Source organism: Cetorhinus maximus, chromosome 10 (genome assembly GCF_964194155.1).
Source record: "Cetorhinus maximus chromosome 10, sCetMax3.hap1.1, whole genome shotgun sequence".
Taxonomy (NCBI): Eukaryota; Metazoa; Chordata; class Chondrichthyes; order Lamniformes; family Cetorhinidae; genus Cetorhinus; species Cetorhinus maximus.
In genome coordinates this window covers 42,892,185-42,908,871 of record NC_135888.1, presented here as the reverse complement: position 1 = coordinate 42,908,871, position 16,687 = coordinate 42,892,185, and the positions used below count along the sequence as shown (strand labels likewise).

The 16,687-nt window shown below is 42.4% G+C and overlaps 1 protein-coding gene across 1 annotated transcript; it reads left to right on the top strand.

The window, feature by feature from the left end:
- Positions 1-256: 256 nt before the first annotated feature.
- pou5f3 (POU domain, class 5, transcription factor 3) lies at positions 257-16,323 on the top strand. Its single transcript, XM_078551286.1, has 5 exons — positions 257-928; positions 1,572-1,683; positions 10,073-10,203; positions 11,471-11,635; positions 16,078-16,323. Exons 1-5 carry the CDS (start codon positions 257-259, stop codon positions 16,321-16,323), a joined length of 1,326 nt encoding a protein of 441 aa, XP_078407412.1.
- The last annotated feature ends 364 nt before the right edge of the window (positions 16,324-16,687 follow it).

Genomic DNA, 16,687 nt, shown 5'->3' with positions numbered 1-16,687 from the left:
CAATCACCAGCCAAGATCAACAGAAGCATCAAGTTCATTTACACCTCTTCCACCCAATCCAGCGCCAATAAAACGGTTTCAATTGACACATTGATCCAATCAAACTGCTCAGACAAGTCGACCACCACCTCTCTTTCCCCCCCCCCCCTCCCCCCTGTGGGTCAATTAGCTGCAAATTGTGAGGTTTGGTTTGACCTCTTCAATGATGGGTTTCTGTAGGTAGGTAGTGTGTGTGTGTGGACTAACCGCCTGAAGAATGTCTGGTCGGCCAATTAGCCCTGGTCAAGGAACTAGTGTGACCCGGTCAATCCATTCCCCAGAAAGACATCCTCTGTTGCCATTTGGGAATGGGGTTGTCCAAGATGTGAGCCCCCAGTTTTATAAACCTGGTTACAATGGTATCTCTACTCAGTATATCTTCCCTTTCCCACCTCTGAAGGGAGAATATGGCCATTCTGAAGTTCAGTTAGGAGACTGTGCAGCCATGCCCCACTCTGGCTACTGGTATCCATTCACTGCCACTGACCCAGTACCAGCCCATGGAAGCGGACACAACAGTGGGCATCCTTCCCAACTGTCTGCTACTGGAGGCTTACTTAGACCAGAGATCAAAACGGAGAAGGAATCTAAAGGCTACCCCGAGGAGGGGAGGTACAGCTCGCCCACTGCCCCAGCCCCTTCCTACAACCACCGATGGAGCACCACCTTTTGGCAGCCAGCCCTCGCCGCTTCGACCACCTCGACCTCCAGCTCTTCCTCCTCTGCCCCGCTTCCCAGCCAGACCTACCCTGGATTTGGGACCTTCCCTTCACCCCCACAGATGTACCCCAGCCCCTCGCAGCAGAGCGACAGCAGCCAACCTGCCCAGTCCAACACGGGCTCTACCGGGACAACCAGCGAGGAAGGACAGTCCAGCGACAGCGAGGAGGTAACTTTTTAATTCGAAGTGTTCCGGTGTTTTACAACATAGTTTTGCTCGGAGTCTGAGAATTGAGATTTTTTTTCCCTTTCTTGGGGTGCTGTATATAAGGCCAAAATGTTCTCCTATATCAGGGTGTTAAATATCTTTAAACTCTCCTGGGCTACTCTGGGCTCTGCTTGCTGGGAGTAGTAACCATGAAGCCTGAGTTTACCTCCTACCTGCTCCAAGTCACTGACTCTGTCTTTTAACTTTTATAACTTAGGCAAACTTTTTAAAATGGTCTATTTCTATAGGCTGTTTCAGCTTCTGTACCAGGTTTTCATATTTGAGGGGGTTGTCCAGAGGATCGAATAAACTTTAAATCTGTATTTCTGAAATCTCAGTGGGAAGCTGTGGCTGTGTTCAGTGTGAGATGTCTTATTTGACTGGATTATCGCCTTTTTTAATATTTAAAAAAAGACAATTGAGCTCCTATATGGGAAGCTTCCCTTTGAATATGTCCTGGGGACTCTCAACTTGAGCAATGTTTACAATTTGGATACTGTATTCTTTTGGTTCCTTGACTGCATATCCTAACTTTTCAACTAACTCTAAATTCTTGGCATATGAACAGATCTGCAACTTTATTATTCTTCTTTGTGCTTAAAAGGAGTACCCCACCAAAGAGAAAATGGAACAATTTGCCAAAGAACTGAAACACAAAAGGATTACACTTGGCTTCACACAGGCTGATGTTGGATTAGCTTTGGGCAATCTCTATGGTAAGTGAACAGGCAGCCTGGTGTCCCTTTTTTCTTTTTTGAAGGAGTGGTGCATGTTTATTGGGATATTTGATGTTAAAACCACTAATGCTATAATCCTATTAAGGATATATGGTACATTACCAATGCAGTTTTCAGGGAGCAATGCTTATGGCTTGACTCCAGAGCTGGTGTTTAAGATAAGCTACATGTCCTTGAACTTCCCATTTTCACTTTGGGATGGTGACTGCTTAGAGCCATTGATTTTTGTAAGAAGGTGAGTTAGTGTAGCTGCTATAAATGTGAAAGAATCGTCTTGAGAAATATTGATGCCTCAAGAAGGCTGCAGTTGGTGATAGGATTCTCATCTCGAAAAGAGAATGAGGTAAGAATCCTATTTTGGGTGAGGGAAGCAGAAAGAAAGGCAAGAGAGAAAAACGTAAATTCGAATGTTGAGCGTGGGATTGCAGATGTCAGTGTTCTTGCAAGCTTGCCTCCCGTTCTGAGTTTTTCACATCTAAAACTCTGCTTCCTGTATTGTATCCTACACCAAATTGTGCTCACCTATCACCCCTTTCCTCACTGACTTACCATTGGGCTCCTGGTCCCCCAGAACCTCCAATTTGAAATTTGGATCCTCGTTTAAATTCATTCAAAACCTCGAGCACTTTCTAATCTCCTCCAGGCCTTCCATCCCCACTCTCCCTCCAATTATTAATTCCTCAGGTTCCTGCCTTTTGTGCATCCCCAACCTCCCCTACCACCAATATTGACTGTGCCTTTATCTGCCTAGACTCAATGTTCAGGAATTCCCTGCCAAAGCACCTCCCCTCTTCCTAATCTCTCCATCACTAAAACTGCCTGCTTCCACCTCCGCTCCTGTTTCAACCTATCTGTTTCTGAAACCCTTATCCATGCTATTGTTACCTCCAGACGCAGTCTTTCTACTGCTCTCCAGGCTGACCTCCCATCTTCCACCCTCCATAAACTCGAGCTCATCCAAAACTCTGTCTGTATCAACCTTGCACCAATTCCCGCTCACCTCAGCTTTCTGACCTGCTTGGCTCTGGCTCTGATTACATTCCTATGCAGTACCTTAGAGTGTGTTACCATATTAAAAATGCTCCATAAATGCAAGTTAATACCTCCCCCTCTCCTTCTATAGGATTCTACTTAAAGCCCACCTCATTATTTTGCTCTTGTGGGTGTCTATTTTTGTCTGATTACACATTTGAAGTGCGTTGCAGCATTTTTCATTGTGAGTGGTGTTAGATAAATATAAATTGCAAAAATCAGAAGCAAAATGAAACATTGCTATTAGCTACAATATAAATATGCCTCACTGACTTGCAATTTGATTTGGGTGCCCAGACAGCAAAGCTGAGTTACCCTGAACCACCTCTAGTTTAATGCAAAGAAGGCCTGTGCAGGTGTTAAGCACGTACAACATTCTATTTCCCAAGTGATGAGCATTTTGGGACCAATGGGGAAAGAGTAGAGCAGTGGTGCTTTTATTTTAGGAATATTTTGAAGTTAAGATGACAAAATGCTTCAGAACCTTTAGGCTTCACAATGGACTGGCATTGTATTAATGTTCAAATGGTGAAATGACCTACAAGCGATCCAAGACTGTATCATTGCTGCTGATTCTGTGCTGGTGACATGCAATGGCTCATGTTATCCCCAGAGATGGTGATGTAGAAGAGGGACCATTGATACCTGCATAATTGCAAATGCAGTGTCCAATTTGCTGCTGTTCAGGATCTCTCATCTTTTTTTTGTCCATTTCTTTCCAATCCTGAAAGTATTGACTCCCCTACTAGTACAATGGTTTCACAGCTGTCTAAATCTCTGCTTCCTTGCTCAGGTGGCCATTAATGGAAGCCCTGAAAGAGTATGGCCTTTTGCATTTGTCTGCTGAGTACAACCTGAACCAAGCTGCCTCCTGACCTCTCCTTCCCTGATATCTAGTTCAAATAGGGGATGGTCATTGGAAATTGATCTACACTGAGATTTATTTTTCTCCTCTGTTCTTCCAACTGGAAACTGAGCCTGAGACCTTCCTCTTCCTCTCCAACTTATTGAGCCATGGCAAGTGGTTGGTGTTCCTCACACTTGACATCCAAGGACTAGAGAAGCTGGTGTTCCCCTTGGCATAGGGATGCATGAGAGATTTAATAAAGGTCTTCAAAATCAAAAAAGGATTTGATGAGAGTAAATAAGGAGAAGTTGTATTCAATGGCAAAAGGTCAGTAACCAAGAGGGCAAAAAGCATCAGGAGATGTGAGGATTATTTCTCCATAGTGGGTTACAATCTGGAGTACACTACCTGAAAGTTAGATGAAAGCATATTCATTCTCAATTTCAAAAGAAATTGGATACATACTTAAAGGGGCTGAGTGGGGAGGGGTGCAGGGGGTGGACAGCAATGTGTTGGCCTATGGAGAAAAGGCAGGGACAAAAGATTAACTGGATAGCTCTTAAGAGGCGGCACAGATACTGAGCTAAATGGCCCATCCTATGATTCTTAAAAACATAAGTGCAATTGCTGTAGTCATGAACAATCATACAGTTTGCTTACAGGACGGTCCTACAAATGGCAGAGAGATGTTTTTGGTGGTGCTTGATGTAGGGCACTAGTGAAAGTTTTTTGAATACTGGAGCGCCGTGGGATCTATAGTTGAACAGACAGGGCCTTTGTTTAATGATGCAGCTGACAATGCAGTGTTCTCCAAGTACTAATGTCAGCCAAGATAACGTGCTTGAACGTATGAACATATGAATGAGGATTAGGTGACTTGGCCCCTCGAGCCTGCTCTGCCATTCAATAAGATCATGGCTGATCTGAATGTAACCTCAACCCCACATTCCTGCCTGCCCCCAATAACCTTTCATCCCTTGATAATCAAGAATCTATCTAGCTCTGCCTTAAAAATATTCAAAGACTCTGCTTCCACTGCCTTTTGAGGAAGAGAGCTCCATGGACTCTCAGAAAAAAATTCTCCATCTGTCTTAAGTGAGCACCCCCTTATTTTTAAACGGTGACCCCTAGTTCTAGATTCTCCCACAAAGGGAAACATCATCTCCACATCCACCTTTTCAAGGCCCCTCAGGATCTTTAAGGTTTCAATTAAGTCAGCTCTTACTCTTCTAAACTCCGGTGGATACAAGCCTAACCTGTCCAGCCTTCCCACATAGGACAACCTGCCCATTCCTGGTGTTAGTCTAGTAAACCTTCTGAATTGCTAACTCATTTACATTTTTCTTTAAGGTGATCAGTGCTGTACACAATACCCCAGATGTGGCCTCACCAGTGCCTTGTACAACTGGAGCATAACTTCCCTACTTTTGCATTCAATTCCCCTCTCAATAAATGATAACATTCTATTAGCTTTCCTAATTACCTGCTGTAACTGCATACTAACCTTTTGTGATTCATGTACTAGGACACCCAGATCCCTCTGAATCGGTGTTCTGAAATCCCTCACCATTTAGATAATTTTTTTATTCTTCCTGCCAAAATGAACGATTTCACATTTGCCCACATTATAATCCATTTGCTAGATCTTTGCCCACTCGCTTAACCTAACTGTGTCACTTGGTGCCACCTTGTGTCCTCTTCGCAATTTACTTTCCTACCTATCTGTGTTGTCAGCAAATTTAGCAACCGTTCCTTTGGTCCCAGCACTGATCCCTGTGGCGTGCCACTCGCCACATCCTGCCAACCAGAAAAAGACCCATCTATGCCAACTCTCTTCCTGTTAGCTAGCCAACCTCTATCCATGCCAATATGTTACCCCCTACACCATGAGCTTTTATTTTCTGCAATAACCTTTGATGTAGTGCTTCATCAAATGCCTTTTGGAAATCTAAAGTACAGTACATCCACCAATTCCCCTTTATCCACAGCATATGTGACTCCTTTAAAGAGCTTGAATGGAGCTTGCACGTACGATTCTTCAGTGGCAAGAGCATGATCAACTGAGCCAAGTTGCCATTTATTTGTCTTTTGTTTGAAGTTGTGCTGTTCCATTGCAATTCCAGTTCAGATGTGGCACAAGCAATATGGGTCTGATTGCCCTGATTAAATGCTACTCCAGCCACCTATTTCACAGTCCCTGGATGAATATCTGCATCGATCGGGGGGAAAAATTAATTTTCTTGCAATCATTTGATTGTATTTAAAAGCAAACAAGCTAGGACTTAGTGTTTGCATGGCTGACCTATTCCGTTAACATCATCTATTAGGAAAGCAAAATACTATGTATAAAAAAACCCAAAGTGTGCTGGAAGCACTGTTTCTGCAGCATCTGTGGAGAGAGAAACAGAATTAACGTGGGCTCTATTTTCTCTCTCTACGGATGCTGCTAGAGTTGCTGCGTGTCGCTAACGCTTTGTTTTTGTTTCTGAGATTTAGCTTTCTGGCTGGCCTTTCATCTTCACTCTCTAAACTTGAATTCATTCAAAACCCTGCTCTTCCTAACCTAACTTGCACCAAGTCCTACCAAGTTCTACCATCAGCCCTGAGCCTGCTGACATATGTTGGCTTCAAAAGTACTTCATTGGTTATAAAGCACTTTGAGGTGCCCTGAGGTTGTAACTTGTGATTGGGAGAGTGATGCGTAGAAGTGATTGAGGAAAGAGCCATTTAAAATCCTTTAAGCAACTTACACCCATGTCGAAGTTAGTTTGTAGATCTATAAATGGTTGTGGTGCACTCACTGGCTGTGCGATGAAGATCGGGGCCCACTCTTCCTGAAGGTTGGGTTGCCCTGCCCAGCATCTACCAGCTTGTTTTGCTCCCTTGTTTTTGCCAGTCTTTTACCAAATTCAACAAAAGGATTACACTGCCACTTATTGACCTAATTACCTTGGAAGACCTGAAGCTGGCTATGTTGTCCCTTACCATGAGTCCTGCATGATTTCAGTATCTCAGCAAACAGCTTTTCTGGCTATACTTGTCCTTTTCAATCAAAACAGGGAAAGTTCCCAGCCTAAGAAAAGTTTCTGTAATTCCCTTTTTTTAATAACCAATTTTCCATCCAGTTACTGTCACTTTCTTTATCCCTTCTGTGAACCCTCATCTCAGCCAACAGTCAAAGGCTTTCTGTAAATTCAAGTAAAGTGAAACGTTAACGCACCCTGGCAAACTGGCTGTTTGTACATAACGTTCAGAAATACTGGAAAACACCAGAGCACCCTTGCCAATTATGTTATGCAGAAGATTTTGAATGAACCATGCACCTTTTGATTCATGGTTTACTAAAATTTATTGTAATTTATTGAAATAAAGACCGAGTATAGTTCTTGGGTGAATCAGGTTTAAAAGACAGAGGTAATTAGATAGGAGTACAGACTTAATCCAGTCCCCAATTTAAAATCATGTGTCCTGATGTTTTTATACTGGAAACTGCATGTGTAAATGTTATTATGCTGTAACTACATCCCCTGCCAATGGAAATACTGCAGTGCCACCACTAGTGGGAGGGTGCAATTACAACGTGACCAAATTTTTGGCTGAGTTCCTGGGTTCGTGACTTCTTGTAACTGGAAAAGTGCTTCAAGCATGACTGGGAGGATTCAGTTGTTCACATAGGAACTAATGATATAAGTAGTAGGAATGATGTTCTGCTGAGGGAGTTTGGGAGTTCTGCTGAGGGAGTTTGGGAGTTGGGCTCCAAGTAAATAAGCAAACCTCAAAGGCAGTAATCTCTGGATTACTACCCAAGCCATGTGCAAATTGACAGGGTCAAAGAGATCAAAGCTGAATGCACTGCAGATGTGGTTGCACAGCAACCAAGGTTGGGGACTAAATATTTGGGTACTTGATGTGTCAAAAATATGGACAAAATGGAAAGAGGGTGGGATGAATAGTCCTGATAAAGGATAATACAAGAACAGTAGTAAAGAAGGATTTTAGTTTGGCAGGTCAGAAAGTGGAACTAAAAGAGATGACAAGGCATGGAAAGCACTGGTGAGAGCTGTATTAGAGGGCCCCTAAAAGTAGCTGTACTGTTGGGCAGAAAACAAGCAATGCCAAGATAGGGAATCTTCATATAGACTGGACAAATTAAATTAACCAAAAGGGGAACTGGAGGAGTGGGTGTGAAGCAGGAACATGGGAAAAACACACCTCTGTCACTTATGGCATTTTTTTGACCATCCTACCCAGCCATATTCCCTTCCCTACATCACAGGCTTAACTGGTAGGTCTCTGTGGACCCCAGTTTCGAGAACCATTGCCATAGAGATTGAGACAGGAGAATGCAGAATCAGGAAATGGCAGAGATGTTGAACAAATATTTTGTTTCTGTCTTCACAATAGAAGCCACAGAAGTGTATCAAATAGTGGGAATCCATGAGTCAATGAGTGAGGAAATTGGAAGTGATTAATATTAGTGACGAAAACACACAGGAGAACGGAATGGGACTGAAAGCCAAAAATTCCTCGGCCTTAACGGCCTAACTTCTGGGGATCTAAAAGAGAGAGCTATGGAGATAGTGGATGTACTGGGTCCAAGTTTCCAAATTCCCTTAGATTCTAAGCAGGTTGGATAATGCAAATGTAACACCTGTTCGAGAAAGGAGGGGAAGAGAAAATGGAACTAGAAGGTGGTTAGCTTGACAGCTGTTGGCAAAATGTTGGAGTCCATTGTTAAGGAAGTGGTAACAGGGAACTTAGAAAACCCTGAGCCTGGGAAAAGTCAATATGGTTTTATGAAAGAGGAATTGTTTGACAAATCCATTCAGTTTTTCTTTTGAGGATGTCGCTGACAGGGTAGATAAAGGAGAACCTGTGGATATCGTATACTTGAATTTTTCGATAGACATTTGATAAGATGCCACACAAAAGGTTGTTGCACAAGATAAGTGTTCATGAGTTTGTGGTAATATATTAGCATGGACAAAGGTTTGGAGCAAGGAGAGAGAACAGGAGTAAATGGGGAATGATGGAGTGTCATAAGGATCAGTGTTGAGACCTTAGCTATTTGCAATCTATCAATGGTTTGGTGAAGAGTTAGAGTAATGTATCCAAGTTTGCTGATGATACAAAGCTAGGTGGGAACGTGAGCTGTGGGTAGAATGCAGAGGCTGCTAAGGGATATGGACAGGTTAAGTGAGTGGGCAAGAAGGTGGCTGATGGTAGCAGATGGAAGCAGGTGAAGCTGGTGACATATGTGGAGAAAAGAGGTTATTCACTTTTTTTTTAGAAGAATAAAAAGCAATACAGATGTATTTTAAATGGTGAGAAACTAAATTTTGGTGCTGAAAAGAATTTGGGTGTCCTTGGGTACAAGACAAATGGTATGTTGGCCTTTATTGCAAAGGGATTGGAACACAAGAGGAAGGAAGTCTTGCTATAATTGTACAGGATTTTCGTGAGGCTACACCTGGAATACTGTGTACAGTTTTGATCTCTAACTGGGGAAGGATATACTTGCCTTGGTGGGGGTGCATCGAAGGTTCACTAGATAAGGTTGTCCTGTATGGAGAGATTGAGTAGAATGGGCCCGCACACTGGAGTTTAGAATGAGAGGTGACCTCATTGAAAGATATAAGATTCTGAGAGGGCTTAATAGAATAGATGCTGAGGGGCTATTTTCCTGGTTGGAGAGAAAAGAACAAGGGGGCATAAACTTGGGGTAAGAGGTTGGCCATTTAGTACTGAGAGTAAGAGAAATTTCTTCACTGAGGATCCAAAGTTGAGAATATTGTTGAGTATATTCAGGGCTGAGAGTCATTAGATTTTTGGATTCTTTAAGGGGTTCAAAGGATATGGGTATAGGGTGGGAAAGTGGATTTGAGGTTGAAGATCGACTGTGGTTTTATTGAAAGGCAGGTCAGGAGCCATATGGCCTACTCTAGTTCCGCGTTCCGCTGTAAGGTGTGATGAGGTTGTTTGCTCTGTTAGTGGGCCCTCACCTGACATCCCCACATAAACTTGCAGAAGTGAAGGGATAACAATTAGGAGAGGAATCTCTTCTGCCCCTTGGTCCAAATCAGAGAGTACTCAGGCTGATTATAACAGCTCAGCACCAACAGCACACGCACATAATAACACATGCGCACACACCTGGTATGTAAAACGGGCTCAGGTTTCTGCGCTTTCTTGCTTGCCTTGTTCCATTGAGTTTGGACTGTTCTGAAGTGCCTGGCTATGTGTGCATGGGATCTGCTGTGGTTTAGCATAATTCTTTGAACCTGCAGGTTGGCACATGATTTCACTATAGCACTGTAAACCTGGACTGTCAGTGAAAGAACCATATGATGCTGTTGCCTCGACATAGTCCAGCAGGGGAATGACTAGTGTCCTTCTCATCCAAGATAATCGTGATGTGAACACCTCTGCCTTTTTTAAACAGCGATTTGTTCACTTATGCCGACTGATGAAATTTTTCTCTTGTTTTAGGGAAGATGTTCAGCCAGACCACAATCTGCAGGTTTGAAGCACTACAGCTGAGTTTCAAAAACATGTGCAAACTGAAACCAATACTTCAGCGCTGGCTGAATGATGCAGAGAACAATGGCAGCCTGCATGAGGTAGGAGTATATTGCTGATGTAGTAAAACCCATGCCTTTGGTGTTTTTTTTTTCTTTATTAGGATGTGGGCATCACTGGCAAGGCCAGCATTTGTTGCCCATCCCCAATTGCCCTTGAACTGAGTGGCTTTGCTATACCATTTCAGAGGGCAGTTAAGAGTCAACCACATTGCTGTGGGTCTGGAGTTGCATGTAGGCCAGACCAGGTAAGATGGCAGATTTCCTCCCTTAAAAGGACATTAGTGAGCCAGATAGGTTTTTATGACAATCGATGGTAGTTTCATCATCATGATTACTGAGACTAGCTTTATATATTCCAGATTTATTAACTGAATTCAGTTTATTCATTGAATTTCAATTCCACCAGCTGCTGTGGTGGAATTTGAACTCGTGTTTCCAGAGCAGTGGCCTGCCCCTGGATTACTAGTGTAGTGATGTTACCACTACACCACCATCTCCTCCTGGGCCTGTCTGAAGTGGGCAGAGTACCCTGTGAGTGTTGGTGCTTTGCAGAAACTATTTTAGTGGGGAGGGTGGTTGCAGGGATTGAGTGCACTGCTGTTTAATGATGTCTTCCATGTGTGAAGTTCCCATAATCAAAGTGGGCAGGAGCACCAACTGTTTCACTGGGCTGAGGCCCTGAATCTTCCTATTCTGTGCGCTTCAGTAACCATCACAAGTATTTAAACCTCACACTGATGCAGAGATAGTTTGAGAATCTCTTCTGTCATGTGTTTGGTGAAATGTTAGACTGGAAAGGTTTACAGTAACTTAAGCTGCGGTTTACGCTTGGAACATAAAACTTCCATGTGTAAATATTTTTATACCCTTGAATCCGCTATGGTAAGAGATGACCACAACTAAAGCTCACCATGAAATAGCCTAAATTCTGATATATCCAAGTTTACTTAACCACCAGACCTTCCCATTATTTATCACTGGAACTCGAGCACATCTGATTTTCTTTTGTCTAATTCGGTCACACTCCTGATAGCTGCACTAGTTTTGGTTCTGTGGCTGCTTTATCTGTTAATATTAGTGGTGTGAGAAACCAGTTGTGGCTCCTTGGATCTCTTACGTTGGAAGGCTTCTTGGTGTTGGTATATGTGCAAGTAAATGATTTAAGCGAATGGAGCCTTGCATCAGGCTATATGGAAAGTTGTGGAAGATATGAACATAGGTTTACCTTTCTTGTCCTTGCATTCAAAAGTTCTAAATGTAATGGTTGCTATTTGATCCTTATTTTCTCCCCACCCCTCCCATAAAGATTTGTAACATGGAGCAGGTTCTGGATCAGTCCAGGAAACGGAAGAGGAGAACCAGCATTGAGAATGGTGTGAAGAGAAACTTGGAGACCTACTTCATGAAATGTCCCAAGCCCACCAGTGAAGAAATCTCCCAGATTGCTGACGACCTCCGATTAGACAAAGAGGTGAGTGGTTCTGCGCCTTTTTAATGGTCAGCATCATTGGATTGCCAACAGCTTGCATTTATATAGTGCCTTTAACAGAAATAAGGTGCTTCGAGGACATTGTGAAACAAATTTTGACACTGAACCATAGGTCTTGGGGCAGGTGACCAAAATCTTGGTCAAAAGCAAAGGTTTCAGGGGGCATCTTAAAGGAGGGGAGTGCTGGATTGGTTTAGGAAGGAAATTCCCAAGCTTAGCATTGCAGCAGCTGAAGGTAATGTTGCCAGTGGTGGAGCGATAGGAATCAGATGTGCAAGAGGCCAGAGGTACACAGGGATCTGAGTGTTGGAGGGCTGGATGAGCTTGTCGAGATGTGGAGGAACTTAAAAAGGATGAGAATTTTATAATTGAGGCATTGCCAGACTGGGAGCCACATTAGAGTGACTATGCTTCCAAAATACTTCAGTGGCTGTTATACCTATATTAGGAAGATGGAAATACACAGACATTTGGAGGTTATTCATAACTGGAATGTTCATGTGTGATGATGGTTTATGACAGCAAATCATTGTGTGGACAATGGAGAGCCCTGACACCATGGCCTAATGACAAAAGAGAGCTTGTGATTTTAAAAAAGAACATTTTTAACTGGCATTTTTTTTTTGAACGGCCAAAAGTCAGCTCATTCGTTACAGAGCTTGAACACAACTTCGACTGGAAAAGCCAGAAACTTCCTTCAGTGAACCAAGAATGAATCTTTCAGGCCTGCAACCTTTCAATTACCAGGTTGAGGACTGATACTGGAAGTGACATTTTTGACCCTTTAATAAATCTAAGCATATGTTACATCTTTTCATGTGTGTGTGGATGAGGAGTGTTTGTTGCATTTAAATACAAGGTTTTGTGATAAATGAGCATTCGTCCTTTCCTTTTATTTAAACCTATAAGAAAGCCCGTTTCCTTTTTAATGTCACAGCACTCAAGGGATTAAAACACTCCTGCAAAATGCTGCTTGTTGCGGTCAGTCGAGAGGTGGGAAGAAAGAAATTATCCCACATCTCCCCTGAATGTAACACTAAAACACTTTGGGACATCCTGAGGTGGTGAAAGGTACTATACAAATGCAAGTCTGTCTTATCATGTGGAATCTGATGTGTTTTTGAATGTCACTGAGGGCCAGCACTTAGATGAAAAACAGGGGCCCCAAGGGTAGAGTTATGGGGGAATCTAGAAGGTAATGGTGTAGGAGTGGGAAGAGAAGCCATTCTGGGTAATTCTCTGGTTATGACTTGATGAAAATGTAACGAGGTAAGTGCAGTCTTATCTATCTGGATGGAATTGGGGTAGAAGCAGAGTTGTATAGTCCAATGTCAAGAAAGGCTACAGTTTGCTAGAGAAGGGTGAGGAGGGATAGTTTACCACAGACAAAGGATTTCATTTTTGATTTTGGCTAAAGGCTATATTAGTGTTAGGGAAGGGATGGAAACTGGGTTAGAGAATTTCAAGCATGGAGTTCTGGGAGAGAGGGGCAGGGATTTGGGTGGTGACAACTCATTCAGGGAGTTCGAAGAGGAAAGGGAGCTTAAAGGGTAGGTGGTCATTTGCAAAGACAGAGGGCAAAGCAAAATGTGAACTTGAGTGCAGATCACAATTTCCCAGGAAAGTGTGGCGTAATTCAAGGAGCAGTTATGCCCGGTTGATCCTTTTTGGCTATGGGGGGTGTTAAGCTGCAGATATTGTGGGGCTGGTACCTTTCTCTGGAGTGTTTTATACATTAAAAGTGACTGCGGGAGATGTATTGTCGGTACTCTGGAAGTATGAGACATGAGGAAATGCAGTCAAATGCATTTTTTTCTTTCAGAAACAAGAAGCTTGAGCATAGGAGGGGAGTCCTTGTGCCTGTACCTCCTGATAACTGCACCCTATCTATGCCTTGTACCCTTGAGTATTAACACCCTCTTAAATGCGAACTTGGCTTTGCTTCAATAGCCACTTTTGGCTTTGTTTCAATTTCTAATGAAACTTTTTTGCATAAAGAAAAGCTTTCAAATTGTTAACTTTTATACTCTAATTGCTTAGCTTGTTCCTTTTTCCACCAGTTCAATGAATAGTGGAAATTTCAATTCACTTTCATTCTTCTAGAGCTTAAATTTCCCTTTTTAATTGTGATTTTTGTTTTCTTTTCCCTTTCCCAAGTTGCATCAGTTTTTCTCCCTTGTTAGTATCTATGAATTCTGTTGCATTGTTCTTTGAATATTCTTTCTGAAATGGCCCTTGTACTCGAACTGTAGCCAAATTGATATCTTGTACTGATTTTTCACACTTTTGTGCTCCTTGTCTTTTTGAATTTTAGCTGAAATCTTATTTGGTCTGTTTCTGTACGCCCAGATCTTTTTATTCAGTGTTGTTTATATGTGTTCCATGTGCTGAATGCTTTGACCGTTGCACTCCTGAATTCACATAGCACCATGCTATGCTCATGCTATCCAGCCTAATCCTGCCTTCCAGTTGTTGGTCTGTATCCCTGCAGGTTGTGACACCTCAAGTCCATATCCAAGGATTTTCAAAATGTGATGAAGGTTTCTGCTTCTATTGTCCTTTTTTCAGACACAAGTTCAGATCCCATCACCACCTGGGTTAGAAAAAAATATTCCTCGGCTACTATAATCCTTTTACGTATTAAATCTCTGCCCCCTGGTTATTCATTTCTTAACTGAAATAGGTTCACCCTATCCATCTGTCTAGGCCCCTTATTTTGACACACTTCAATGAAATCTCCCCTCAACCTCCCCTGTTTCAAAGAAAACAATTCCAGTCTATCCAATCTTTCCTCAAAACTCAGTCCTGGCAACATCCTCTTAAATCTCTGTCCGCCCTTGAGTGCAATCACATCCTGTCTGCAATGGAGTGACCAGAACTGTACGCAGTACTCTAGCTGTGGCCTAACTAGTGTTTTATACGTTCTAGTATCACCTCACTGCTCTATACTCTTGTCTTGGCTAATAAAGGCAAATATCCCATATGTTATCTTGACTACATTATCTACATGTACATAGATCAGAGATCTATGGACATGCACTCCGAGTTTCCTCTGTTCTTTTACACTTCTCGGTATCCTACCGTTAGTGTGTTACACAGCCATGTTTGCTCTCTCAAAATGCACTTTCTCTTACTTATTTGCCACCTTCCGCTCGCCTGACAAGTCCAATGAAATCTTCCTGCAGTCACAGTTTTGTTTCTCACTATCAACCATGCTACCAATTTTTGTACCATCTGTAAACTAAATTATGCTGCCTACATTTGTCTAAATTGTTGGTATAAACCATGAGCAACAAAGGACCTAGTACTGAGCCCTGTGGAACCTTGCTGGAAACAGCCTTCCAGCCACAAAAACGCCCATCAACCATTACCTTTTTGCTTCCTGCCACTGAGTCAATTTTGAGTCCAATTTGCCACTTTCCCTTGGACCCCATGAGTTTTTAAATTTTATCAGTCTGTCATGTGGAACCTTGTCAAAAGCTTTGCCAAAATCCCATGTAGACTGCATCAAGCACTCTACCTTCACCAACCCTCCTTGTTACCGCTACAAAAAAAATTTAATCAAGCTAGGCACAATCTTTCCTTAACAAATCCATGCTGACTGACTCTGATTTATCAGAAATTGATGCCTTTTCTAAATAGCGATTTTATATGGGCCCCTCTGAATTTTTTTTCCCCCAATGATTTGCCCACCACCAGGTTAAGCTGACTGGTCTGCATTTATTCAGCCTATCCTTTTCTACCTTTTTCAAACAATGGTGCAATGTTAGCAGTCTTCTAGCAACACACCTGTAGCCAGATAAGATGGACCAATGGCCCAGTATTTGCAGGGAAAATGTGAGTTTAATGCACACACTTGGTGTACTTATATAAAAATATGTAATTGAAAAAGGAGCAACTTGTGGCGAGGAGGAGATGCACCCTGAGTTGTGAATCACCACTAATTTTTTGGTCGGGTTGCACCATTAACCTTGCAAAAACAGGAGCTCAGTGTTAACCTCCCACAAATTCCAAGAAATGACTGCATTTGCTCAAAAAGCAAATTAAACTCTCAGCAGAAAATTGGTAGTTAATGGCCGGATTTAAATACCTGTAATGTTACTTTGCCACATTACAACAATGACAACACTTCTTTGGCTTTTGAGATGCCCGGAGGCCATGCAAAGCGCTTTATAAATGCAAATCTGTCTTCTCTTTACCTTGGAAACTTTGGAAGCCTCTGCTCCAGTAAACTAGGTGAATAATTATGGTGGCAATGCGGAAGGATTTTCTTTCAGAGCAGAAGATAAAATGGGGAGGGAAAGAGGGTATTAAATAGTCCATATAGAAATGGTTTTCTTGCTGGGCATAAGTTTAAGTTGTCCAGAATAGGTTGCATGTGGCTGGCAGCTAACAAAAACTGAAGTTTTCTATCTTTTCTGTAGGTGATCAGAGTTTGGTTTTGCAATAGAAGACAAAAGGGGAAAAGGATGACCCTCCCTTGTATGGAAGAGAATGATGTACAAATCCATGAAGGGAGCCCGCTTCACATGTCTCCCAGTGCTCTGATGCTGCCTGACCCCATAGTAACCCAAGGATACAGTGCAGCTATGGTGCCACCTCCTATGTACATGTCTCCCTTCCCTCAAGCTCTGCACCCTTCTGTCTCCATGGGCAATCACATCAGTTAGAGGATCATCTGTGGCTTTCTATGAACCTGAGTGCAAGGACTTAATTCTAATGATATAAGTTGGTAGAACATGGCTGATTGTCTCTAAACTATCTCGGATGTAGGAAGTAGGTGAGGGTTTGGTTCGATACTAAATATCAATGTTGCCTTCTGTCCCTTCTCTCAAATTCTTGCGTCTCCCTTTCCCCAACTCTGATTATAAATGGGATTGGACAGTTGGCCCATTCTTTTTGAGAAATATTTAATGGGAATTTTCTAACTTATTGAAATAGTTTGCAAAACATTCAGTACATTAAAGCTACAATGTAAAATATTCTCTCCTTTAGTTCTAGTAATCTTTTCATGAAAGATGTATCTGAATATTT

Excerpts from the sequence above, each read along its gene's own strand:
- pou5f3 (XM_078551286.1), top strand. The coding sequence starts at position 257 with ATGTCTGGTCGGCCAATTAGCCCTGGTCAAGGAACTAGTGTGACCCGG. Across the intron at positions 1,684-10,072 it reads AGCTTTGGGCAATCTCTATG|GGAAGATGTTCAGCCAGACC; the intron begins GTAAGTGAACAG and ends CTCTTGTTTTAG. Across the intron at positions 10,204-11,470 it reads ACAATGGCAGCCTGCATGAG|ATTTGTAACATGGAGCAGGT; the intron begins GTAGGAGTATAT and ends CCTCCCATAAAG.